General features: G+C 52.6%; 2 protein-coding genes across 3 annotated transcripts in view; both read left to right on the top strand.

The window, feature by feature from the left end:
• Positions 1-5,290: 5,290 nt before the first annotated feature.
• On the top strand, positions 5,291-8,713 carry EPOP (elongin BC and polycomb repressive complex 2 associated protein). Its single transcript, XM_032134210.1, has one exon. It carries the CDS (start codon positions 5,310-5,312, stop codon positions 7,404-7,406), a length of 2,097 nt encoding a protein of 698 aa, XP_031990101.1. The 5' UTR covers positions 5,291-5,309; the 3' UTR covers positions 7,407-8,713.
• Positions 8,714-22,393: 13,680 nt separating this feature from the next.
• The window catches only part of MLLT6 (MLLT6, PHD finger containing), a 52,889-nt gene continuing 49,918 nt past the window's right edge, over positions 22,394-25,364 (top strand). For both annotated transcript variants that reach the window (XM_032134180.1, XM_032134181.1), the window contains exon 1: positions 22,394-22,544. In XM_032134180.1, the coding sequence (XP_031990071.1) occupies positions 22,436-22,544 (109 nt within the window). In that variant the 5' untranslated portion in view covers positions 22,394-22,435. The remainder of the gene's footprint in view (positions 22,545-25,364) is intronic.

A 25,364-nucleotide genomic window follows, 5' to 3' on the forward strand; every position in this document is an offset into this window, starting at 1 on the left:
GGATCCCATGCATCCCATCCCATCCCACTGATCCCATCCCATCCCATCCCATCCCATGGATCCCATCCCATCCCATCCCACTGATCCCGTCCCATCCCATTGATCCCATCCCATCCCATTCCATTGATCCCATCCCATCCCACTGATCCCATCCCATCCCATTCCATTGATCCTATTCCATCCCACCGATCCCATCCCACTGATCCCATCCCATCCCATTCCATTGATCCCATCCCATCCCATCCCACTGATCCCGTCTCATCCCATGGATCCCATCCCATCCCATCCCATCCCATCCCATCCCATTCCCACCACTGGAAGGTGCTCCCTGGACTCTTGGATTTGGGGGAATCTCCATAAATTTTCCCTTTCCTGCGGGATCCCAGGGTCCGAGGGAGGAACTTCCCAGGTGAGGATTATCCCGGGAACACTCCGGCTGCTGTCCTGTGGCCTGGGAGGGTTGGGAATTCCCCGCCTTGGGAGCAGGGATTGGGCCGGGATGTGAATCTAGAAATATACAAATATAGGAATAAATATAAATGAATTCATAGAGGAATATAGAAATACACAAATATAGGAATTAATAGAAATGTATCTATAAAAATAAAAATTTTTATATAAAAATGCATCAATTTATCAATAAATATCAATGTACAGAAATAAAAATATTTCTATAAAAATGCATCAATTTCTCTCTAAATATCATTGTATAGAAATAATGAATGTAGAAATATACAAACATATATAAATATATATAAACATAATATAAATATATATATTTAATATAAATTATATAAATATAAATATATATAAACATAAATGAATGTATCAAAAAATAGCAATCTATCTATAAAATAAATTAATATATAAATATAAAAACAAAAATAAATTTAAAATATAAAAATAAAGATATGAATAAATATACGAATAAATAAACATAGAAATAAATAAATAAATATACAAAGATATAGATATGAAAATATACAAATAAATACACAAATATACAAATCCAGAAGTGCACAGATACACACGCCAATAAATGCCCAATTAAAGGCATCAATAAACGCAAATATTCCCATATTCCGATATTTGGATATTCTGATATCCAGATATTCAGTTATTCCCATATTCGGATATTCCGATATTTGGATATTCTGATATCCAGATATTCAGTTATTCCCATATTCGGATATTCCGATATTTGGATATTCTGATATCCAGATATTCAGTTATTCCCATATTCGGATATTCCGATATTTGGATATTCTGATATTTGGATATTCAAATATTCGAATATTCCAATATTCCCATATTCAGATATTCCAATATTTGGATATTTGGATATTCCGATATTCAGATATTGCCGATATTCAGATATTCGGATGTCGGGATATTGGGATATTCAGACATTCCGATATTCAGATATTCTGATATTGGGATACTGGGATATTGGGGTATTGAGATATTCCGATATTCGGATATTCAGATATTCCAATATTCCAATATTCTGATATTTGGATATTCAGATATACGGATATTTGGATATTTAGATATTCAGATATTCCAATACTCCGATATTCCGATATTTGGATATCCCAATATTCCAATATTCAGATATTCGGATATTCCAATATTCTGATATTCCCATATTTGGATATTCCGATATTCCAATATTCAGATATTCTGATATTCGGATATTCAGATATTCGGATATTCCATTATTCCAATATTCTGATATTCGGATATTCAGATATTCAGATATTCCAATACTCCAATATTCCGATATTCGGATATTCCAATATTCCTATATTCCCATATTCGGCTATTCCGATATTCCCATATTCCAATACTCCAATATTCCAATATTCCGATATTCGGATATTCCCATATTCCAATATTTGGATATTCAACTATTCCGATATTCCCATATTCCGATATTCCAGTATTTCAATATTCGGATATTCTGATGTTCGAATATTCCAATATTCCCATATTCCGATATTCCCATATTCCGATATTCTGATATTCCAATATTCCCATATTCCGATATTCGGATACTCAGATACTCAGATATTCAGACACCTCCACCTTTTCCAGCTGCGCTCATTCCCAAAAAATCCTCCCCAGGGATCCAGCGCAGCCCTCGGTGGGATCCTGGAACATCCCAACCCTTGGCTGTTCCCATCTCCAGGCCTAAAAAAAACCCTAAAAGAGTCCAAAAATCCCCAGGAGGAGCGAGCTGAGCGTTGGTGACGGGAGGGGCAGGGGACACGGAGGGGACACTGTGGGGACACTCGGGGAGGGCACCTGTGGCAGGACCATGGGGAATTTGGGATAAAAGGAGTTTATTTGGGATTGAAACGAGTTTATTTGGGATTAAAACCGGTTTATTTGGGATTAAAACCAGTTTATTTGGGAAGCACCTCCCGCCTGTGCCCTGCCCACTGCTGTATAAATAGAATATATCAATTTAAATAAATATATTTCTAAACATCAAGTATTTCCCTATCCCAAACCGCCCCTCCCGCGTCCCTACAAACACACCCCCGCCCATCCCGCGTGGAATTTCACCCCTTCCCATAAAAAAATCCCCCTCCTGGCGCTGCTCCTGCCCGAGATTTCCTGGGAAATGACGTCTCCATACATTCCCCTCCCCAGCCCCCTTCCCTCCTGCCGGCGCTCGGGGGGCTCCGGCTGCTCTCCAAACCCCCTCCCCAGGAGATCGGGAAGAATTCCTTGGGATTTGGGATTCTCCCAGACCCCTTTCCCGACCCCCTCGGGATAGGGGGAGAATTCCCGGCCCTTTTCCTTCCCGCAGCCCGCGCTCCCCCTCCTCCCGCCTGGCAAAGCTCAGCCTAAAGGTAAAATGGCTCTGGCTTGGTGTGGAAAAGGAAATTTAACCCCAGGATTTCCATTCCGAGCGCCCAGGGAAGCTCCAGCGCCGCTGGAATTTTCGGGAATTTTTTTCGGCTGTGTCCCCAAAACCCCCACCGTCCCCTCCCCTCCCCGCCCGAACAAAGAGGAATTTGGGGGTTTTGTTGGCCCGCGGATTTTTCCTCACAGGAAACTCTCGCTCGTGCAAAACCAGGGGGTAATGTGGGGGATTCGTGCAGCCAGCGCTGGAAAATTGGGATTTTTTTGCCCGGGGGGAGCACCCATGGGTGCTGGAAAAAGGGGGAGATCCCACCGGGATCCTGTGCCAGCTCTGGGATCGGAGGGAAGAGCCGATCAGGTGATCCCAGCTCCCGAACTGGAGTTATTTTGAATTTTTTTTGAATTTTTTTTTTCTTTTACACGCTCGCTCAGGAATGCGCTTCCTCCTCCTCCTCCTCCTCCTCCTCCTCCTCCTCCTCCTCCTCCTCCTCCTCCTCCGGGAGCGTTCCTAAATCAGGATCTCCTGTGCTTGATCCTACACGGAGTCGAACAAATCATTTATTATCAAATTACTCCCATTTCACCATCGGAACCGCGCGCACCCGAATTAAAATCTCAGGGAAAAAAAAAAAAAACCAAAAAAAACCCCAAACAACCCCCTCACCCCCCCAAAAAAAAGCAGAGGAAGAAGAACAAACCCAACTTTTCATGCCGGAGACAGAAAAGGGGCTGGGGAGGGAGCGGAGCCGCCGCTTCCCTGCCCCCAGGAAGGTTTCCGAGGGAACAGTTTCCCCAAAATTCGCCTCCTGAGCAGGAGTTAAAACCCCGCTCCAGCGGCCTCAGGTTCAGAAAGGAACCGCGGGGCCGGGACAATGGAGCCGAGCCCTGCCTGAGCCTTCTAGTTTGGATTTTTTCCCCCCTTTTGGAAAGAGGAATCTGCAGCCCGGCATTGGTTTTGGGGAGTTTTTTGTTTGGGTTTTTTTTTTTTTTTTTTTGGGAGGGAAAACATCGCGGGACAGAGTTGCTAAACACCGAAGAAACCTCGGGATTTAAAGTTGGAAATAAAGTTTAGCAGCGCCAAGAGAATTCCCTTTTTTCCCTCTATTTTTCCCCTCTGTTTTTTTCTTTTCCCCTCCTTATTCCCCCCCCTTTTTTTTTGTATTTTTCCAAATTTTTCCTTTTTTGTTTTTCTTTTAACCTTTTTTTTCACCTCTTTTTTCACCATTTTTTCCCACCTTTTTTTTTCCACTTTTTTTCCCCACCTTTCTTTTTCTTTTTCACCTTTTTTTTTCTTTTCACTTTTTTTTTTTTTTTTTGGCCTTTTAAGAAAGAATTCGGAAGGAAAAAAAAAAAAAAGAGAGAGACAAGAAGTGAATAAAGACGGTGTGGGAGTAAAAAAAAAAAGAGAAAAAAAAGAAGAATACAACTCTCTTCTAACTCTCTTTTTCCACCGCTTTTCTTCACCGCCGTTATTGTGGACGCCGCGCTCATTCCGGCTAATAAATACAGTAATTGGCAATTAATTAATAAGATGAAGGATGAATTGTGGCTTCGAACAACCCGCGTAGAAGGAATCTCTTTCACGCTTTATTAAACATATTCCTCCACACACCCATCCCAGAGGAATCCACATTTGGGAAGGCGCAGCGACCTCTTAAACCAACCCTACGTGGAGCCAAAAAAATTAATTTAAAAATTCACTTAAACCGCGGAAACAAAAGCGGAGGCCCCCGCGCTGCCGGCAGCTCGAAACCAACGTAATTTTTAATATTTATTTGTCATTTTGGAAGGGGGATTGAGGGGGGAAAAAGCGGCGCGGGGGAGGGAGGGCCCCATTGTGTGTGCGGGGGTGCGGGGCGCGTGTGAAATGTTGGGGTTTGGTGACATCAGATGGATCCGGGGGCGGGCCCGGCTCCGCGGGGTGTTCCCGGTGTGTCCCCGGAATATTCCAGCGGCGGCGAGGGAATGTGGGAGCCCCCCCCGCGCCCCCCCCGAACCCGCAGCTTTGTCCTCTCAAGCACTCGGTTGATTTACAGCAACCCCCCCTCCCCCCCACCTTAAAAAAAGCGATTATTTTGGGGGCGGAGGTGGGTGCGGGGGGGTGGGGGGGGTGAGACATGTTTGACTTCTTGATTTTATTCTCTTCTTTTTTTTTCCGGGGAGGGGGCAGACGAGGAGCCGAGCCCCGGAGCAGGATTTGGGTGTTCGGAAGATGTTGCAAAGCCTCGACCGGAGCGTTTGAAAAGGAGACCGGCTGCTTTGGCTTTTTTTTTTTCCCCTCTTTTCCTTGGGTTTGGTGGGGTTTTTTTTTTTCCGCCTCCCCTCCCCCTCTCGCCCCTCTCCGGAGGGATGTGTGTGATCAGCGAGTGGAAACAGAAATGTCCTGATTTTCCGTGCCCCCTTTGAAAGGGACAAAGTCAAAAGCTCCTCGCAAAATGTTCCTGACCTGCGAAGGGACCTTCGGGATCGTTCCGGCCACCATGGATTACAATGGGGAAGCCCGGCCGGGCGATTTCCACGCCGGCTACCAGGAAATCGAAGGGATAAACTTGGGATACTTACAGATCAACGGCACCCAGATGTTCGCCCTGGCCCAGGTCCTCAGCGACCTGTTCAAGGATATCCCCAGGACCACCATCAGCAAGAAGATGGAAACCCTAAAGATCAAGAGCCGCCGCTGCGACCTGAAGGAGCTGCGGACCCTCAAGGCCATCAACTCGGTGCCCACGCGCGCCGTGAAGTGCTCGCTCATCTCCAAGGCGGACCTGGAGGCTCTCTGCACCTCCTGCAAGAGCCTCAGCCCCCGCCGGAGGAAGAGGAAGAGGAAGAGCAAGCGGAGGCAGCAGCTGCTGCTGCCGGGCCCCGGGGAGCTCTTCCCCTGCCCGCGGCCCCCGCCCTGCAGAGCCGGCGGCTGCTGCGGCCCCGCGGCCCCCGCCCGGCCCCGGCCGCCCCCCGCCCCGCCGGGCCCGCAGCCGTTCCAGCGAGCGTTCCCGGGCCGGGGGGGCCGCGGGCTGGCGGCCCGGGGGGGGCTCTTTGCGGGAGTCCTGGCCGGCTACCCCCGCGACCTGGCGCTGCTGCACCCCGCGGCCGCGCATCCCTGCGCGCTCCCGGCCGCGCTCGCCCCCGCGGGCCGGCACAAGCGGGGGCCGTGTTGCGCCAAGGGGCTCTTCCCGCAAGGAAAGGGGCCCGCGGCCGCCAGGAAAAGCCGATCCTGCGGCTTCCCCGCCTCCAAGCGCCAGGGCACCTCCGCCGGCTACTCCAGCGACTCGGACTCCAGCTTGGACTTCGCAGCGTCCAGCCCCGCCACCTCCAGCGACTCCTCGGAGGAGGAGGAGGAAGAGGAGGAGGAAGAGGAGGAGGAGGAGGAGGAAGGGGACAGCTCGTGCAGCAGCGAGGAGGGCAGCTCCTCGGAGTCGGAGAGCAGCTCCCTGTGCAGCGGGGACTCGGTGCAGAGCACCCGGTACCGGCAGGCGGCCCTGCCCCGCTTCCAGCCCCCCCGGGAGCCCCTCGGGGAGGAGCGGCCGGCGGAGCCCCCCCCGAGCAAAGCGCTGCGCCCCGACCCCGAGCTCCTCTTCCTCTCGCAGCAGCTCTGGGCCAGGACTCTGCGAGCGTCAACTTTGGAAAGTTTGAGCGCGGCCGCGGCGCCGGGCTCGGGGACTCAGCCGGGGCTGTACGCGAAGCAGGAGGCCTCCCCTGCCTCCTCTTCTTCCTCCTCCTCCTCCTCCTCCTCCTCCTCCTCCTCCTCCTCCTCCTCGCCCCCTCCCTCCCCGAGCAGCACCCCCGGGGGGGCCCCGCCACAAAAGGAGCGCAGCTTTGGGGACGCCGGAGGGAAGGATTTGCACAAAGATGCCTCGAACAATAGCGCCTCGTTAGAGCGGCCAAGCGGAGCCTCCCCGGGGCCAGCGCCTTCCCCAGAGCCGGCCCCGGGCTCGGCCTCGCCACCCCCGGAGCTGGGGGGGAGCCCCGGCCCCGCGGCCCCCGGGGAGCCCCGGCGGGAGCACTTTGACCGCCTGATCCGCCAGTCCAAGCTGTGGTGCTACGCCAAGGGCTTCAACCTGGACGGCAAAAGTTTGCGGCACGGCGGGGGGAGCCCGGAGCCCTGGAGGGGCTCGGAGCTGCCCTTCCAACCCCCCGGAGGAGCGGAGAGCCCCGGGACGCTGCGCTGCAAAGCCCTGCGGGGCCGGCAGGACAGGAACGCCAAGCGCCGGCGCCTCTCCAGGGGCTCCGAGAGGCAGCGCAGCTCCTCCAAAGGGAGGCCGCCAAAAACTCCCAGGAGGAATCCCAGGAAGGGAAACCCTCCCTGCAAAGCGAGCCCGCCTCGGAATTCCTTCAGCCTCATGGGCAACTTCCCCTGCACGCCCTCGCTGGTGGTGGGGGAGGACGGGGACCTGTGCCCGGCCTCGTCCTTGGGCGGCAAAAACTCCTGGGCGCTGTCCAAGACTCACCCGCTGTGGAGCTGGCACCTGGGGGGCAGCGCCATCCCCGTGCCCCCCAGCCTCAAATTCCGCAGCTGCGGCCTGGAGGATCCCTAAGGACCGCGGGAGAGGGAAGGAAAAGTTTCCAAGGATCACAGCAGAGCGCGGAGGTGCCGGGGGGTGCCGGGGATGCGGAGCGGGGTCCCCCCGTCCCTCCCCCCGCCAGCCCCAGGTGGGGAAGGGGCTGCCCGGAGGAGCCGTGCGGGGTCCGAGGGGTGCGGGAGAGTTTTTGGGGCTGGAGCGGGTTGATTTTGGGGCCTCGTGTGGGCCGGGATGGTGGGTTTGGGGTGAGTTTTAGGGTGAGGTTAAAACTCTCGATGGAAGCCAAATAACTTCCCCAAAACTCCCCGAACGAGGGGGGGTTATTCCCAGGAAAGGGATTTAGGGATGAATCGGCTGCTGGGAGAGCTGGGAATGAGCTGGGAGAGCTGGGAATGGGCTGGGAAGAGGCTCCTGACCCCCATCCCTACTCCAAAAAAAAAAAAAAAAAATCGAGGAAAGAATTGACCTAATTTCTCCCTTTTTCTCCATAAAAATTGGATTAAACCAGTAACAATCCCAGGGATTAAACCAGTAACAATCCCAGGCAGAGGGAAATAAATATCAGGAAAGAAACAATCCCCTTCCTTTTCGGGCCGAGTGGATCCCGGCAAAAACCGGGAGCAGCTCTCCCAAATCCCGGTTTAACAGCGACGTTTTCCCGGCTGCTTCAGGGGCAGGGAGGAAAGGCCAACTTGGGAAAAAAATCGGGAATTTCGGGAGGTTGAATAAAGCCGGGAGCGTTGGAGAGGAAGTGACTTGAAACTGCTCCACGGAAATCCAAGAAATATTTGTAGAAATTATGGGGGGGGGGGGGGGGAAATGAGGAATTTGTGGGATAATCATCCCTGAAGGCAGCGGGGCTGGAAAAGCTTCAGGGGCCCGGGAAATAGGATCCGGGAACATCGGGAATGGGGCGCGGATGGAAGGATTTGATCCCTGCCGGGCTGGAATGCAGGCAGGAATGCGCCGGGAATGTCTCTCCCTCCTCCGCCGAGGGAATCAAATCCCGCTTGAACTTTTCCAAAACCTTTGGAAATTCCTGGTGGGATTTCCACCCCTGCTCGGCCATCAAAGCCCTCTCTGCTTTGGGAACATGAAGAAAATCAAAGCTGATTTGGGGTTTTTTTGGGAGGTTTTTTTAGTATTTTGAGGTTGTTGGGGTTTGGTTTTGTTTTTTTTTTTTTCCCCTCCTTTTTTTCCAGGAGAAAAAATTCCCGGCCCGCCCTGGAAATCCCACAGCGCCCGTTTGGGAATTTCTCCTTTTTTTCGCCCCCCCCCCCCCCCCCCCCCCCCGCCAAAAAATTTAGCCCTGAAAACAAAACTTAAAGATCAAACTAAATTTATAAAAAATCGCTGCGAGGGAAAAGGGAAGGGAAGGAAAATACTCACACGCGGCCTGCTGGATTCCATTCCGATTTTTTAATTCCATCAGCGCCTTAAAAATGAGGGAAATAAGGGGGCGAAAAAAGGGATTTTAAAGGCCGGGAGCGTTTGGGATCTGCTGGGCGCTGTTTTCCTTGGAAGTGGCGAGTTACTGCTAAAAGCGGTGGTTGTTTTATTGGGGTTTTTAGCTGGGTTTTTGGGGGTAAAAAGCGCTTTTTTGGTGGTTGTTGTTGTTGACTTCGCCCCCTCCCGCTCCTCCCGCGCTGAGCAGAGCAGGGGGAAATTCCCTCGCCAAAATCTTGGGATTTTAGAGCCGTTATTCCCCAAAAAACCCCTCAAACAACCCCAAAACCCAGCGAGAAAAAAGCCGATTTTAGGGGGGTTTGGCCTCCTCAGCGCGATCTCGGCAATCCCAAAAACTCGGGGGAGTGGGGGGGGGGTGTTTTCCATGGAATTCCCGTTTTCCATGGAATTCCCGTTTTCCCATGGAATCCCCCTTTTCCCATGGAATCGCCGAGGGTGGATCGCCCCCTCCCCCCCTCCCCAAATCCACTTGGGGTTAAAAATGTATTTTCTAGGAAAAAAAAAAATGGAATTTCGAGCAATTTGGGGTTGGAAGTGGTGGGGAAAAAAAATCCCGGGATGCGTGCTGGGAATGAATATTCCTGTTTCTATTTTATCTAGAATCATCTCTAGAAAGAAAATCCTATGAATCGATGAAAAATCCTATCAATCTATTAAAAACTCCCATATATGAGCACATCTAGAAATATATCAATAGAAATATTTCACCCCAGCAGCGCCCAGACCCCGCAGCTCCTCCCCAAAAAAACCTCAGGAATATTTTGCCAAGGGAAAAAATCACCTCGGGAATTGCGGGGGTGGCGCGGGGGGGGCCCTGGATTTTTATCCCGGTGTAAATACGGCTAAAAATTGACTTTTTATATTAAAAAAAATCAGGTTTTCTATTAAAAAAAATCACATTTTGGGCGCTCACGGGCGGAGATTTTTGAATTTGTAATATGTATTTGTAAATATTTGTGAATATTCTGTAAATCGCAATAAATCTCTGTAAATGTTCTGTAAATAAGGCCGGGAATTGGGGGAAAAAAAGAAAAAATATCCAGAATACCTCAAAACTTTTTATAACAACGGCGTCTCGAGCAGCAGAAGCGCCCGTTATCAGCGAAAAATAATCATTAAAATGATCCTAATTATCATCCTGATATTAATTGTGATAGTTTTTGAGGCGTTTGAGGGAAATTAAGCGACCAAAGAATGAAGAAAATCAACTTTAAATAAGAAGATAACGAGAGGGGAGCGGTGCTGAAGTGGAAATAAATGGAAGAAAATAAATATAAATTTAAAAAATAAAAAGAAAATCCAAATTTGGGGCTGGAATTGCCTGGTTTGGGGTTAAAATGAGTGAATCAGAGGTGGTTTGGGGTCAAAATTCCACTTCCAGGAGAGAAATTCCCTCAAAGGGACATTCCCGGAGTTGTTTTGGCACTGAACGGGGGCGAAAGAAGAAAAAAATCGGATTTTGGGGGTGGTTTTTTGGTGATGAAAACGTTGGTTGGAGTAGGAGGAAAGCGAAACAAAAATTGGAAAAAAGAATGGAAAATTCCAACTTTTCTCCAAGGCACGGCCAGGAAAACCCAGCCGGGTTGGGAGTCAGGAAAATCCCACCTTGGATCGGGGGGAATTGGGAATTCCGGGATTCAGGGGGCGTTCGGGGGCTGGGGGGGTCAGGGAGCTCGGGGGGCTCGGAGTGAAAATTCCCGTTCCTTTGGATTGAAAATTCCCATTTCTTGGAGTTCAAAATTCCCATTTCTTGGAGTTAAAAATTCCCATCCCTCTGGAGCGAAAATTCCCATTCTTTGGATTAAAAATTCCCATTCTTTGGATTAAAAATTCCCATTCTTTGGACTAAAAAATCCCATTTATTGGACTAAAAAAATTCCCATCCCTCTGGATTGAAAATTCCCATTCCTTTGAGTTAAAAATTCCCGTTCTTTGGATTAAAAATTCCCATTCCTTTGGGTTCAAAATTCCCATTTCTTGGAGTTAAAAATTCCAATTTCTTGGAGTTAAAAAGTCCAATCCCTCTGGATTGAAAATCCCAATTCCTTTGGGTTCAAAATTCCCATTTCTTGGAGTTAAAAATTCCCGTCACTCTGGATTGAAAATTCCCATTTATTGGATTGAAAATTCCCATTTATTGGATTAAACATTCCCATTCCTTTGGGTAAAAAGTTCCCATTCCTTGGAGTTAAAAATTCCCATTCCTTGGAGTTAAAAATTCCAATCCCTCTGGATTGAAAATCCCCATTCCTTTGGGTTCAAAATTCCCATTTCTTGGAGTTAAAAATTCCAATTTCTTGGAGTTAAAAATCCCCGTCCCTCTGGAGCAAAAATTCCCATTCTTTGGGTTCAAAATTCCCATTTATTTGAGTTTAAAACTCCCAATTCTTGAAGTTAAAAATTCCAGTCCCTCTGGATTGAAAATCCCAATTCCTTTGGGTTCAAAATTCCCATTTCTTGGAGTTAAAAATTCCAATCCCTCTGGAGCGAAAATTCCCATTCTTTGGATTTAAAAATCCCATTTATTTGAGTTAAAAATTCCCGTTTCTTGGAGTTAAAAATCCCCGTCCCTCTGGATGGAAAATTCCCATTTATTGGAGTTAAAAATTCCCATTTCTTGGAGTTAAAAATTCCCATCCCTCTGGATTGAAAATTCCCATTTCTCTGGACTAAAAATGCCCATTCTTTGAGTTAAAAATTCCCATTTATTGGAGTTAAAAATTCCCATTTCTTGGAGTTAAAAATCCCCATCCCTCTGGATTAAAACCTCCCTCCGAGGTTTCCCAAACCTTCCCTCCCCCGCTGGAATCCCACATCCGAGGGGATTTCTGGGATCATTGAATTTTGAGGAATTCCAGGGAATTTTTCCCCGGGCCGGGCTCCTCCAGCCGCCTTTGCCTGGCCTAAAAAATTCCTTTAAAAATTCCCTTTTCCAGGGGGAGGAAAGAACCTTTTCCAGTGCCTTTCCCATCCCCTTTCCCAGGTTTTTGTGGGGATTTTCCATTAAAATTCTCTTTTCCAGCGCTGGAATTGTTCGTTCCACGTGCAGTGTGGAATTACGGAATCCAGGTTGGGACAAAAAGGAACAAATCCCATTTTTGGGGGTTTTTTGGAATTTTTTCCAGAACCCGTTGAGGTTCCCCCTTTGTATTTTTTTTTTTTGGGATGGGGATTTGGGGTTGGCTGGGAATGTGAGGGAGGTTCTGGGGGATGTTCCTGCGGGTGGGGTTTTTTTGGGAATAGGGGGTGGTGAATCCGAATTTCCCCTAAAATTCCCATTTTCGCCTCTTTTGAACCCGATTCCCACAGCTCCTTCCCTCTCCTTCCCACCCAACCACGTGTCCCTATTTTTAGGGCCTCGGGAATGAGGATTCCCCATGGAATCCGCGCTCCAGGAATATCTTTCAACCTTTTTTCCATGGAAAACTTGGCCAAAAGTGGGAATATCCCAAGGGAGCCGCTCTGGCAGGGCCGGATCCAAGCCCAAATCCCAAAGTTTGGCAGAAGGAGGGACCCAAAAGCGGCTTGGGAAGGGTTGGGAAGGGCTGGGATTTGGGATGGGGAGCGAGGAAGGGTGGAATTCCGGGATCTGGGAGGTTTTCCCTCAAAACAGAGAAAAATGGGAAAGGCAGCCCCTTCCCAATCGTTAATTGGGATTAATTCATTGGGATTAATGAACTTTGTGTTATCCCAAGAAATTGTGGGATGGGCCCGCTCCTGCAGGAGGCCGGGGAAACCCTGGGAAAGTCCTTAAAGCTCCTTAAAAAATCCTTAAAACTCCTTAAAACTCCTTAAAACCCACTCAAAAATCCCCCAAAGCCCGAATCCCGCGGGAATAGGGATCTCGAACCGGCAATGGGATGCTCCAACCCCATTTCCAGCGCTTTTCCCCCACTTTTTTTAGGAAGGAGGGAAGGAATCCAAAGGAAAATGAGCCCTGTTTCCAAAAGTATTCCCAATTTTGGGAGGCCAAGCCTGGGATCGGCCTGAGCAGGGAGGAGTGACTCCAATATAATAATATTAATATTAATATTAATATTAATATTTTATTTTAAATTTTATTATAAATTTAAATTTTAATGTTTTTATTTTAATTACTAATTTTAATTTTTATTTTTATTTTTATTTTTATTTTTATTTTTTTAGTTTTTATTTTTATTTTTATTTATTTTTTATTTTATTTTTATTTTTATTATTTCCCTTATTTTCTTATCTTTATTGTTTTATTCTTTGATCCTTTGAATTATTTTTCTTGTTTTTATTTACCGCCACCATTAATTATTAATTTTTATTCGCCATTAATTATCATTAATCTTCATTACTATTATTATTATTATTATTATTATTATTATGGTAATTTAATAACCACCCCAATTCCTGCGGGATTCCAGGGATTCCCGCCCCAAATTCCAGCCGGGAATGAGGAAAAATCTGCACGGGGGGAGCGGATTCCGCTCGGGGTCAGGGGTCGGGGATAAATTCGGGAGCGGAGCCGGGAAAATCCCGAGGGAAAAAAGGGAGGGAGGGGTGGGGGCAGGGAGGGATCGGGAATGGGATCGGGAATGGGGGAATGGGAGGGGGAATGGGATTAAGGGAGCAAAGGGCTGGAAAAAGAAAGGGGAGAAAGGAAAAGGGGAATAAAGAAAAAAAAAGAGGAAAAAAAAGGGAAGAATTGGGAAAAAGGGAAAGGGGGAAAACAGGAAAAAAAAGGGAAAAATAATGGAAAAGGGAAGAAATGCAAAAAAAAAGGAAAAATAAAAAGGGGAAGAAGGAAAAAGAAGGAAAAAGGGAGAAAAAGAAAAAAAAAGGAGGAAAGGGAAAGCAATGAAAAGGAAAAATGGGGGAAAAGGGGGAAAATGGGGGGAAAAGGGGGAAATGGGGAAAAAAGGGGAAAATGGGGAAAAAAGGGGAAAATGGGGGAAAAAGGGGAAAATGGGGAAAAGGGAAAAAAGGAAAAAGAGGGAAAATGAAAAAAGGAAAAGGAAAAATGGGGGAAAATGGGGAAAAAAGGGGAAAATTGGGGGAAAGGGAAAAGGGGGGGGAAGGGAAAAAGGGAAAAAAGGAAAAAGAGGGAAAATGAAAAAAGGAAAAGGAAAAATGAGGGGAAAGGGGAAAAATGGGGAAAAAAGGGGGAAAGGGGGAAAAAGGGAAAAATTGGGGGGAAAGGGAAAAGGGGGGAAAGGGAAAAATGGGGTAGAAAGGGGAAAATGGGGAAAAAAGGGAAAATGGGGAAAAAAGGGATAAGGGGGGAAAAAAGGGAAACGGGGGGAAAGGGGAAAAAGGAAAAAGAGGGAAAATGAAAAAAGGAAAAGGAAAAAAGGGGAAAATGGGAAAAATTTAAAAAGGGAAAATAATGGGAAAGGGAAAAGAGGTAAAAGGAAAAAAATGGGAGAAAAAGCAGGAAAAAAGGAGGGAAACGGGGCGGGGAAAAGAGGGATTTTCTGTAATAAAAAGAATTCCTGGAAGGTGGGAATGGCCTCCCCCCATCCCACAAATCCCGTGCAGGATCCCTCAGCTGTTCCCGATAAATCCCCGCTCCGCAGGTGGAATTCCTGCTTTTGGCAGCTGGAATTCCCTGCACGAGGCCCTGTGGGACCCGCACTCATCCCCCTGGACGGGCGGGATTTGGGGAAAAGGGAATTCTGGACAAGGGGATGGGGAGACCCCAAAGTGCTGGGGGGGATCCTCGGGAATTCCTCCCCTCCGGAGCCATTCCCAGGGAATGGGGGGGGGTCCCAGCCTGAGCAGGGCCCAGGGACCCTTTTTTCCCCTTTTCATCCCAGTTTCCCCTCTTATCCCCACTCCATCCCAATTTTTATCCTCCCAGTTCCCTCTTCCCACCCTTTTCCCCCCAATTGTCCTTTTTCCCCCCCAGTTTCCCCTTTTATCCCAATTTCACCCGAAATTTTACACTCCAAATTCCCTCTTCCCACCCTTTTCCCTCCAATTGTCCCTTTCCCCCCCAGTTTCCCCTTTTATCCCAATTTCATCCCAAATTTTACACTCCCAGTTTCCTCTTCCCGCCTCTTTTCCCCCCAGTTTTCCCCCTTTTCCCCCATTTCCATTCCTGGATCTGCTCTCTCTCCAAGCAGGATCCACCCCCTGCACCATCAAGACCGGTTTTCATCCCAAATCCTGCTTTTCCCTCCAGTTTTCCCAGGCTCATCCAGCCCTGGAATCCTCCGGGAGCGGCAGCTCCCACCTGGGTGATGGGAATCCTTAATCCCAATTCAGGATTCATTCCAGCGGCTGATCCCTTCCAATTCCGTAGGAATTTCGGGATCCTCTGAGCCCTCCCAAATCCATCCTGGCGGCATCTGGAATGTCCAGGCCACTACGATGGAAAACTCTCATGGAACGGCAGGAAAATCCTAAATTCAGGATGATTTCCAAGCTGTTCCCACCAGAGATGGATTTTTTGGGAAAAAAAGAAAAAAATGGGAATAACCCAAACGCTGCTGTCGGATTTCTAATTTGATATTAATTTGATATTAAATTGATGCCATTCCAAACATCCCATTGGCTGGAATTCCTTCTTCCAGGGCCGTCCCTTCCTGAGGGGAAAAGGGGAACCCCAAACCTCCGAGATCTGGGAATTCAGAATTTGGGGGAATTTGGGAGCAGGAATTTGGGAGTGGGAATCTGGGATTGAAGGATCCGTGGGAACAGCTCGGTCCTGGAAGGATACGCTGGAGAATGGGAATCCTGGATGAGCTGCAGGAGCGGGATCCCACTGGGATGAGCTGGAGAACGGGATGAGCTGTAGGATGAGGATCCCACTGGGATGAGCTGGAGAATGGGATGAGCTGCAGGATGAGGATCCCAACGGGATGAGCTGGAGAATGGGATGAGCTGCAGGATGAGGATCCCAATGGGATGAGCAGCAGGATGAGGATCCCAACGGGATGAGCTGGAGAATGGGATGAGCTGTAGGATGAGGATCCCAACGGGATGAGCTGCAGGATGAGGATCCCAACGGGATGAGCTGCAGGAACAGCTCCGTCTCCCGACGTTATTCCCAGTTCCGGGAAGTTTCTCCCTTCCCCTGCAGCCCCCTGGCCGTGCCCCCTCTCCCCTCGCCCCCTTCCTGGTTCAGAGCCCGCCCCGGGCTGGCCCCGCTCCTTGCCCGGTGCCCCGGGGCCCGGAGGATGCCGGAGGACGCTCGCCCGGTGCCCCCAGGACTGAAGGATGCCCGGGGACGCTCGCCCGGTGCCCTCAGGACCGGAGGATGCCGCAGGACGCTCGCCCGGTGCCCCCAGGACTGAAGGATGCCCGGGGACGCTCGCCCGGTGCCCTCAGGATCGGAGGATGCCGGAGGACGCTCGCCCGGTGCCCCGGGGCCAGCGGGACGCGGGGAGCCGCAGGGACAGCCGAGCTGCTGGCGCCCTCCGCAGGGCTCCCAGCGCCGGCCTGGCCGCGATTTTGGGGGAAAAAAGGGGAATTTTTAGGTTTCTCCCAGCAGAGGTCCCCGGCTGCCTTCCCACTCCGCTTTCCCGGCTTGCCCGGATCCCGGGGAATCCGCTCGGAGCCGGCTCTGAGCATCCCTCCGGCCCCTGGGGCTGGAACAGAATTCCCTGGGGCGTTTTCTCCTCCTAATTCCCGATAAAAAGAGAAACGCGGCCGGGAGAATCCCTCATTTCCCGGGATTCAGGGATGTGGCGCTGCTTCCAGCGGCTGCGGGATGACTTTTCACGCACCTCGCCGGGAGTTTATTTCCTTTAATTCAGCGGCAAAATTCCAGGAGAAAACCTGGGAACGCAGCCCGCGGTTGGGAAGGAGCCATTGAACCCCTGCGGGGAAAACGCACAACCCCACGATTCGGCAGAAAAGGGGAAAACGCCCCAAAAATCCCTTTAACCCAGCCCTTGGTGCCTCGCCGGAGGTGCAGAAGAGGTTTTCGGTTTCGGGTTTTGTCGCTATTTTGGTGGCGCCGCTGTCACCGAGCCAAGAGGAAAGAGAGAGAGCGGAGAGGGTTTGTCCATATTAGGAAATGACCCCAAAACCCCGCCGCGGCTCGCAGAGCTACAACTGCTTCACACCCGGAGCTGTTCCAATCCAGAAATTCATTAAATGAATGCGAGGCTTAATTAAAGCTGATTTTAGCGCGCCTGGGTGGATTTCACACCTGTGGAATTCCTCGGAATGTTCCAGCCAGGATAAACCTTCCCCTTGCTCCAAATCCACCCAGATTTGGGGCAGTTTTGTCAACATTTCCCATTCCTGGGGCTGGCAAAAACAAAAATATTTCAGCCTCGAGCCGGATATGAGTCATGGCTGAGCTGACTGATGCCACTCGTTAATTACTCATTAATTAGTCATTAATTAGTTCTGATCCGCGCAGGAGCGGTGCCGGCGATTTTTCCGCGATATTTCTGGGGAGGGAAACGTCAAAAATGTCAGAATTCGGCCACTTCTTCTCTCCCGAGGGCCGAGTTGTGGTTCAGCAGTGATGAAATCACAGGTTCCAGCCCCAAAATTCCCGATGGGCGGTGGGGGCGGGTGAAATTCCAACTGATCCCGCGCTGAGGCGGGAGCAGAGGGATGCTCCCACCCCTGCCCCCTCCTGTCCCCTCCCCACCGGCCCCGTGGGGCTTTCGGGGGCTCAGAGCGTGTTTGGGGTTTTGTGGATTTGAGGAATCAAAGGATCCTGGAATGGTTTGGGTGGGAAGGGACCTTAAATCCCATCCAGTGCCACCCCTGCCATGGGCAGGGACACCTCCCACCATCCCAGGCTGCTCCAAGGTCATCCAACCCGGCCTTGGGCACTGCCAGGGATGGAGCAGCCAAAGTTTCTCTGGGAATTCCATCCCAGCCGGGAATTCCTTCCCAATATCCCATCTATCCCTGCCCCTCCATCCCTTGTCCCAGTCCCTCTCCAGCTCTCCTGGAGCCCCTTTAGGACCTGGAAGGGGCTCTGAGCTCTCCCTGGAGCCTTCTCTTCTCCAGGGTGGAGAATTCAAATTTTCCCAGCCTGAACATTCATCCATGGATGGATGGATGGAGGGATGGATGGATGGAGGGATGGATGGATGGATGGAGGGATGGAGGGAGGGAGGGAGGGATGGATGGATTCAGGGATGGATGGATGGATCCGTGGATCCATGGATGGATGGATGGAGGGAGGGATGGAAGGATGTATGGATGGATGGATCCGTGGATCCATGGATGGAGGGATGGATGGATGGATGGATGGATGGATGGATGGATGGAGGGAGGGATGGATGGATGGATGGATGGATGGATCCATGGATGGATGGATCCATGGATGGATGGATGGATGGATGGATGGATGGATTCAGGGATGGATGGATGAAGGGATGGATGGATTCAGGGACGGATGCAGGGACTGATGCAGATCCAGGCGTGTCCCGGGACGTTCCCCCTGTGCCGCCGGCAGGGCAGGGCCGGGGCCGGTTCAGGCCGTGCCTCCATCCTCGCGGTCCCCGCGGTCCCCGCTCCTCTCTCCCCCTCTCCCCGCACCCCCCCCCCCGTTTCCTGCGCCCCCGCAGCCCCGGGCCGGATGTGGGCCCGGCCCTCAGCGCTGCTCCGAGCCCGAGGCGCCGCCGATCGCTTCCTGCCTGGGCTACCGGGGCTCGCTCAGCCCCGCTGCTCCCGGCCCCGCCCGGCACACCGAGCGGGCACCGGGCACCGGGCACAGGGCACCGGGCACAGGGCACCGGGCACCGGGCACAGGGCACAGGGCATGAGCAGTGGACACTGGGCACCGGGCACCGGGCAGTGAGCAGTGGGCATTGGGCATTGGACACCAGACACTGGGCATTGGGCACTGGGCAGTGGACACTGGGCACCGGGCATTGGGTACTGAGCCCTGAACACCAGGCACTGGGCACTGGGCATCAGGCACTGGACATCAAGCACCAGGCAGTGGACACTGGGTAATGGGCACTGGGCACTGAGTACTGGACATCAGGCACCGGGCACGGAGCACTGGGCACCGGGCACGGAGCACTGGGCTCCGGGCATTGGGCATTGGGAAGCAAGCACTGGGCACTGGGCATCAAGCCCTGGACACCGGGCACTGGACACCGGGCACTGGACAGCTGGGCAGCTCTGCCACCAAGCCACGCCATCCTCCCCAGGGCTCCCAGGAGCGCCCCCAGAGCCTTCAGAGCCCGGCACTGCCTGATTTTGGGCAGAAATCCTGGGAATTGGGAGGGTTTGGGATGACAGCTGCCACCCCCTGGGTGCTGTGGGTGCAGCCCCGTGAATCCCTTCAGCTCCATGGATTCCTTGGCAGGCTGGGAAGCAGCTGGAAAAGCAATTCCATCCTTACATCCGTAGGAAATTTGGGATGAAGGGAAGGGAATTCGGCTGAGGAGCAGGTGAGGAATGGCACCTTCCCCTTTCCTTCCCCTCCCCATGCCCAGCCCGGGATATTCCCAACTTTGGGAATATTCCCAGCCTTGGGAAGAGAGTTTCAGCCTGGCAGAGCTGATCCCTGCAGGTTCTTCCCTCAGGTTTTCCATCCCTGAGGAATTTTCCGAGCGAGGAGCCATGAACCAAACCCAAATTTTGAGCGGAGGTGATGCAGAGCCCCAAACTCCTCCAAGGTCACCAGAGCGGGGTGTTAATTAAATTAATTAAATTAATTAATTGACCCACAGCAACTGCTGGGCTTCAATCGCTGCTGAGGGTTTTTTTAAAAGGTGTTAAAAATGCAGGAATGTGAGGGAAAAATCCCAAGGGGTGAAGGGAAACAGGTGCTTAAATCCCATTAAAAACAAATCTGGTTCTGATTATCCATCCCCATTCCCACCTCAGGAATCGGGGCCTGGATTTATGGAATACCCAAAGCTCTGCCATGGAAAAAAAACCCCGGGAGAGCTGGAATCTCCCCAAAATTCCTGCTCCGGGAATGGCGAGATGGGAGTGGCTCCACGCTCGTTGTGGAACCTGATCCAGATCCCAGAAATAAACTGGGAAACCTCATTCCAGCTTCCCTAAAAGCCCTCTGGGTGTCTGGACATGGCGGGATCGCCACGAATTGTTCTGTGCACGGTGTAAATAATAATAACCAACCCACAATCAGGCATTCCCGAGGGGAATTATCCCAATGAATCCCTTGAAGTTGCTTCCAGAGCCAAATTTATGGGATTTTCACACCTCTCCCGTTGGGTTTTGTGGGACTGCAGCAGTTCCTTCCACAAAAGCTCTTCTTTTTTTGCAGGAAAAAGGGAATAAACGGCGAAACCCCATAAAATCCACGGCCTGTGGGGGATCCCTGTGATCCCAGTGGGATGGGGCAGGGAGGGAAATGGGAAGTGCCATAAATACGGGTGGATCAGGAAAATGTGGGAATTTCAGGGGGGCAAAAAAAGAGCAATCCCAACAATCCCTTAAAATCTTTCCACCCATGAACAAACCGTCAGCAAACAAAATTTAAAATAACCCCCAGAAATCAAACACCTCCCAGCTTTTCCCAAATTTGTCCCGGGAAGCCTCCGAGCCCTTTTCCCCCAGCCCAGCCTCCCCTTCCCGCAGGGATCAGCGATGGAAATGGGAATTTAATCCCTTCAAGGTTCAAGTCCGAGGGGCTCCATGGGATGGGCGGATGTCCCACACTTTATCCCAGGACAATCCCAAACCTCCGGGATCATCCTCAGCTGACAAAGGCAACCAGAATTCCTTTTTACTTAAAAAAAAAACCAAACCCAAAAGATAAAAGGCAAGGGGAAAAAAAAAAATGAGGGAGGAAAAGGAGGGGAAAAGCTCCCAGAAAAGTGAGTTAAGGCTGAGTGAATTCCCGCCCCCTCCAAGGGTTTTAAAGGATTGGGATAAAGGGAAAACAGCGGCCCCTGGGATGAGCCAGCTCCGGGATGTAACGCTTGGCCAGGGGCGCTCAAAAAGGGTCCTAAAATTGGGATTTTTGGGGCTCAAGGAGGGGTTTGGGTTAAAAGAAATCCCAGGATGGCACAGGCCGAGATTCCAAAGGTTTCTGGGGTGAGGGAAACTGAGGAAGAGGAGGCTCAGGGATGCTGGTAATGGGTTTGGGGTTATTTAAGTTACTGTAAATCGTGAAATTGTGGAATATGCGGAGCTGGGAGCATCAGCAGAGTGGTGCTGCACGGGAAAAACCCCCCAAATCCACAGGAACCGCGGCTGATTTGGGATTTGAGTGTTTGGGGTGGGGATAAAATAATAATAATAACAATAATAATAATAATAATAAATTAATATTCCAAATACTTCCGGATCATTTCCCTTCGCTGGTTTCCTGCGGGCGCAATCCCACACCGAAATATTCCCTACAAAAACAGCCCAAAAAAGTCCATTGGTGACGTTTCCCACTGTTCCCGCACCCGGCCTGGCTTCGGGCACTTCCCTTGTTCCACGAGGAGCTGGGAGCTGCTCCACGTCCCCATTCCAGAAGATTCCAGGGACAGCCCGAGCTGCAGGAATGTGGCACTTTTTGGGCCTCTTTTCTGAGATTTGATCATTCCTGTGCTGCGTGGTTGGGTTTTCCCGGGTGTGTTCCGGGTCCAAGGCAAGGGGAGCTTCCCGTGATATCCCAAAGGTCTCGTGAGGCAGATTTTGAGATCCGCAGGCGCAATCCCGAACAGAAATATTCCCTGTATTTCAGGATAATTTCTCTTCTTTCCTGCAGGTATAATCCCATAAATAAACATCCCCAATATTTCAGGATCATTTCTCTTCACCGGTTTCCTGCAGGCGCAATCCCATAAATAAACATTCCCAATATTTCAGGATCCTTTCCCCTGTTTTCCAGCTGATTTCCACACTCATCCTGCCGCGCACAAGCCTCCAAGGCGGGGAAAGATTTTTCCCTCCTTCCCAGACAACCAAACAGGTGCCAAGGGGTTAAAAACCTTTTCCGGAGGAGTCTCGGCCGCAGGACAGCCGGTGGCGCTGGCGGAGCCGGGATCAGCCAGCCGGGAATTGCGGGATAATGGGATTTGCGGAGCGGTCCCAGCTCATCCCCGCGGAGCGCTCCATGTCGGCCGCGCACCCCAGCAAGATCCCCGCTTTCGCAGCCGGGCAGAGGAGGCTGGAGGGGAAAAAAAAACCCCCCAAAATCCTCGTCCTGAAGCGGCAGGAAAGGGTTAAACCCCCCAAAAAAAAAAATCGAATGTCACCCGCGCACAAACGCGCCCGCCCCGGCCGGGCCGCGATCCGTGAACCGCAAATTTTACCGGAGCGTGCGGGCGGCGCCGCCATGATTGTACCGGGAAGAGGGGGGGGGGGACACGGGGACAAACGGGGGGGGGACCGGCAGAAAGGGGGGGGACCTGGGTGTGCTCGGGGCCGCGGGGCCACCTCCGCCACCCGCCGCTGTCCCCGCGCTGTCCCCCCGGTCCCCTCATCACCGCGCAGCCCCCCCCGCCCTCCTGCCGCTCGCTGTCCCCACGGTCCCCCCGCTGTCCCCCCTCCCGGCCCCGCCCGGCCGCGGGGCTCGGACACGCGGCGAGAGGCGGGGAGGGGGCAGCGCGGAGGAGGAGGAGGAGGAGGAGGAGGAGAAGAGGAGGAGGAGGAGGAGGAGGAGAAGAGGAGGAGGAGGAGCAGAGAGAGGCGGGGGGGCAGGAAACCCTCATGGAAGTATGAAGGAGATGGTGGGAGGCTGCTGTGTGTGTTCCGACGAGCGCGGCTGGGCGGAGAACCCGCTCGTCTACTGCGACGGCCACGGCTGCAATGTGGCCGTGCACCAAGGTGAGCTCGCCACGGCCCCCCCCACCCCCACCCCGAGCCCCTCCCCGAGCCCCCCGAGATCCCCGCCGGGCCCCCCGGGATGGGGCGGGGTGAGGATGGGGGCGGCGGCGGGGGGGCCCGCTTTGTTTTAGCGCTATTGTTCCGAATAACGGTGTCGCCGCCGGGGCTGGCGCGGCCGGGGAGTGTGGGGGGGGACACGGCAGGGACACGGCGGAGGCGGAGCTGGGCAGCAGCGGAGCCCCCCCGGGGGTCGGGAGCGGGGTGGTTTCTCCGGTGCCCCCCCCGGTTTAGCGGGGAGCGAAGTGGGGGCAGAGCCGCTGCCGCCCCCACCGCGGGCCGGGGGTGTCCGTGGGGCCGCGGGGAAGCCCCGGAGGGGGCGGCGGGGCCCGGAGCTGCCTCCTGAAAGGGGAGGGAGGGAGGAAGGCAGCCCTCCTCCTCCTCCTCCTCCTTCTCCTCCTCCTCCTCCTCTCCTCCTCCTCCCGCTGCTCCCGGCGACACGGGCGATTTGCATTTTAAATGACTCGAGCCCGCCCCTCGCACACGGTAGCGGGCCCGGAAAGTTTGTCCTCGGTTCCGTGAACAAATAAAATCCGCATTAAAATCGGTGTTGGCGGCCGTTCCGAGGCGGCGGAGAGGCGGCGGTGCCGGCTCCGTTTGTTTGGGGTAACGCGGAGGGTTCCGGGCTCCTCGGGCCGCTCGGTTTGCCCGGCTGTTGTTATCCCATCCCTCTCCCGGCGCATCTCCGGCCTCTTCCTGCTCCTCTCCATCCATTCCCGATGCTCGCTCCCGGCTCCGGCTGCCCGTGGGTTCGGCTCCGGCCCTGTCCTTCATCTAGCTCTGTCCCTGTCCGTGTGTCCGGCTCTGTCCGTGTGTCCGGCTCTGTCCCTGTCCGTGTGTCCGGCTCTGTCCGTGTGTCCGGCTCTGTCACTGTCCATGGGTCCGGCTCTGTGCCTGTGCCCAGCTCTGTCCGTGGGTCTGGCTCTGTCCTGAGTGTGTGTCCAGGTCTGTCCCTGTCCCTGTGTCCAGCCCTGCCCCTGTCCCAGTGTCTGGCTCTGTCCCTGTCCCTGTGTCCAGCTCTGTCCGTGTGTCCAGCCCTGTCCGTGTGTCCAGCCCTGTCCCTGTCCGTGTGTCCGGCTCTGTCTGTGTGTCCGGCTCTGTCCGTGTGTCCAGCCCTGTCTGTGTGTCCAGCCCTGTCCATGGCCATGTGTCCAGCTCTGTCCATGTGTCCAGCTCTGTCCGTGTGTCCAGCCCTGTCTGTGTGGCCAGCCCTGTCCATGTGTCCAGCCCCGTCGGTGTGTCCAGCCCTGTCCCTGTCCGTGTGTCCGGCTCTGTCCGTGTGTCCAGCCCTGTGTGTCCAGCCCTGTCCGTGGCCATGTGTCCGGCTCTGTCTATGTGTCTGGCTCTGTCCGTGTGTCCAGCCCTGTCTGTGTGTCCAGCCCTGTCTGTGTGTCCAGCCCTGTCCCTGTCCGTGTGTCCGGCTCTGTCCGTGTGTCCAGCCCTGTCCCTGTCCATGTGTCCGGCTCTGTCCATGTGTCCAGCCCTGTCCGTGTGTCCGGCTCTGTCCCTGTGTCCGGCTCTGTCCGTGTGTCCGGCTCTGTGCCTGTGCCCAGCCCTGTCCCTGTCCCTGTATCTGGCTCTGTCCGTGTGTCCAGCCCTGTCCCTGTCCATGTGTCCGGCTCTGTCCATGTGTCCAGCCCTGTCCGTGTGTCCGGCTCTGTCCCTGTGTCCGGCTCTGTCCGTGTGTCCGGCTCTGTCCATGTGTCCAGCCCTGTCCGTGTGTCCAGCCCTGTCCCTGTCCGTGTGTCCGGCTCTGTCTGTGTGTCTGGCCCTGTCCATGTGTCCAGCTCTGTCCGTGTGTCCAGCCCTGTCCGTGTGTCCAGCCCTGTCCGCAGCCGCTCTCAGGTGCAGGGATCAGGGCCGGACCTTGGGCTCCTTTTGCTGTGCCTGTTTTTGGGGTGTCCGTGCTCAGCAGCCCCAGCCGGTGACTGAGGGGACACAAACGGGGCCGTGACGCTCTCGGGGGGTTCTCTCACCCCGAGGTGTTTGGGGTCAGCTGTTGTGGGGTCAGGGAATGGTTTGGGTGGGAAGGGACCTCAGATCCCATCCAGTGCCACCCCTGCCATGGGCAGGGACACCTCCCACTATCCCAGGTTGCTCCAAGCCTGGCCTGGGACAATTCCAGGGACAGAGCAGCCACAGCTTCTCTGGGAAACCAAAACCCCCTCTCGGTTCCAGCCCTCGGGGGTGCCCCCAGCTGACCCCGCAGGACCAGGGTCTCTCTGTAAAAAAATCTTCTTTCTATTTTAATTTTGCTGCTCTTCCGTTCTTCCCATCGCTCACCAAACCCCATCCCAGAGAACATTTCATCCACCCCCCTCTATTTTTATTTTTTGGAGGGAAATCGAGGCTTTTGGCATCGTTCTGCCCGCTCCCAAAATGAACACGAACAGCTTTGTGTGGCGGCAAGAACGGTCCCAGAGGGGCAGGAACACTTTTGGGTTTTCAAGAACAGTTTCAGAGGGTCAGGAAGAGATCCAGAGGTGCTAGAACAGGTTCAGAGGGGCAGGAACAGTTCCAGAGGGGCAGGAAAAATTCCAGAGGGGCAGGAACAGTTTTTAAGGGTCAGGAACAGGTTCAGAGGTGCAGGAACAATTCCAGAAGGGCAGGAAAAGCTCCAGAGGGGCAGGAAAAATTCCAGACGGGCAGGAAAAATTCCAGAGGGGCAGGAACAATTTTTAAGGGTCAGGAACAATTTTTAAGGGTCAGGAACAGTTTCAAATATTCAAGAACGGTTCCAGAGGTGCAGGAAGAATTTCAAAG

Source organism: Corvus moneduloides, chromosome 26 (genome assembly GCF_009650955.1).
Source record: "Corvus moneduloides isolate bCorMon1 chromosome 26, bCorMon1.pri, whole genome shotgun sequence".
Classification (NCBI taxonomy): Eukaryota; Metazoa; Chordata; class Aves; order Passeriformes; family Corvidae; genus Corvus; species Corvus moneduloides.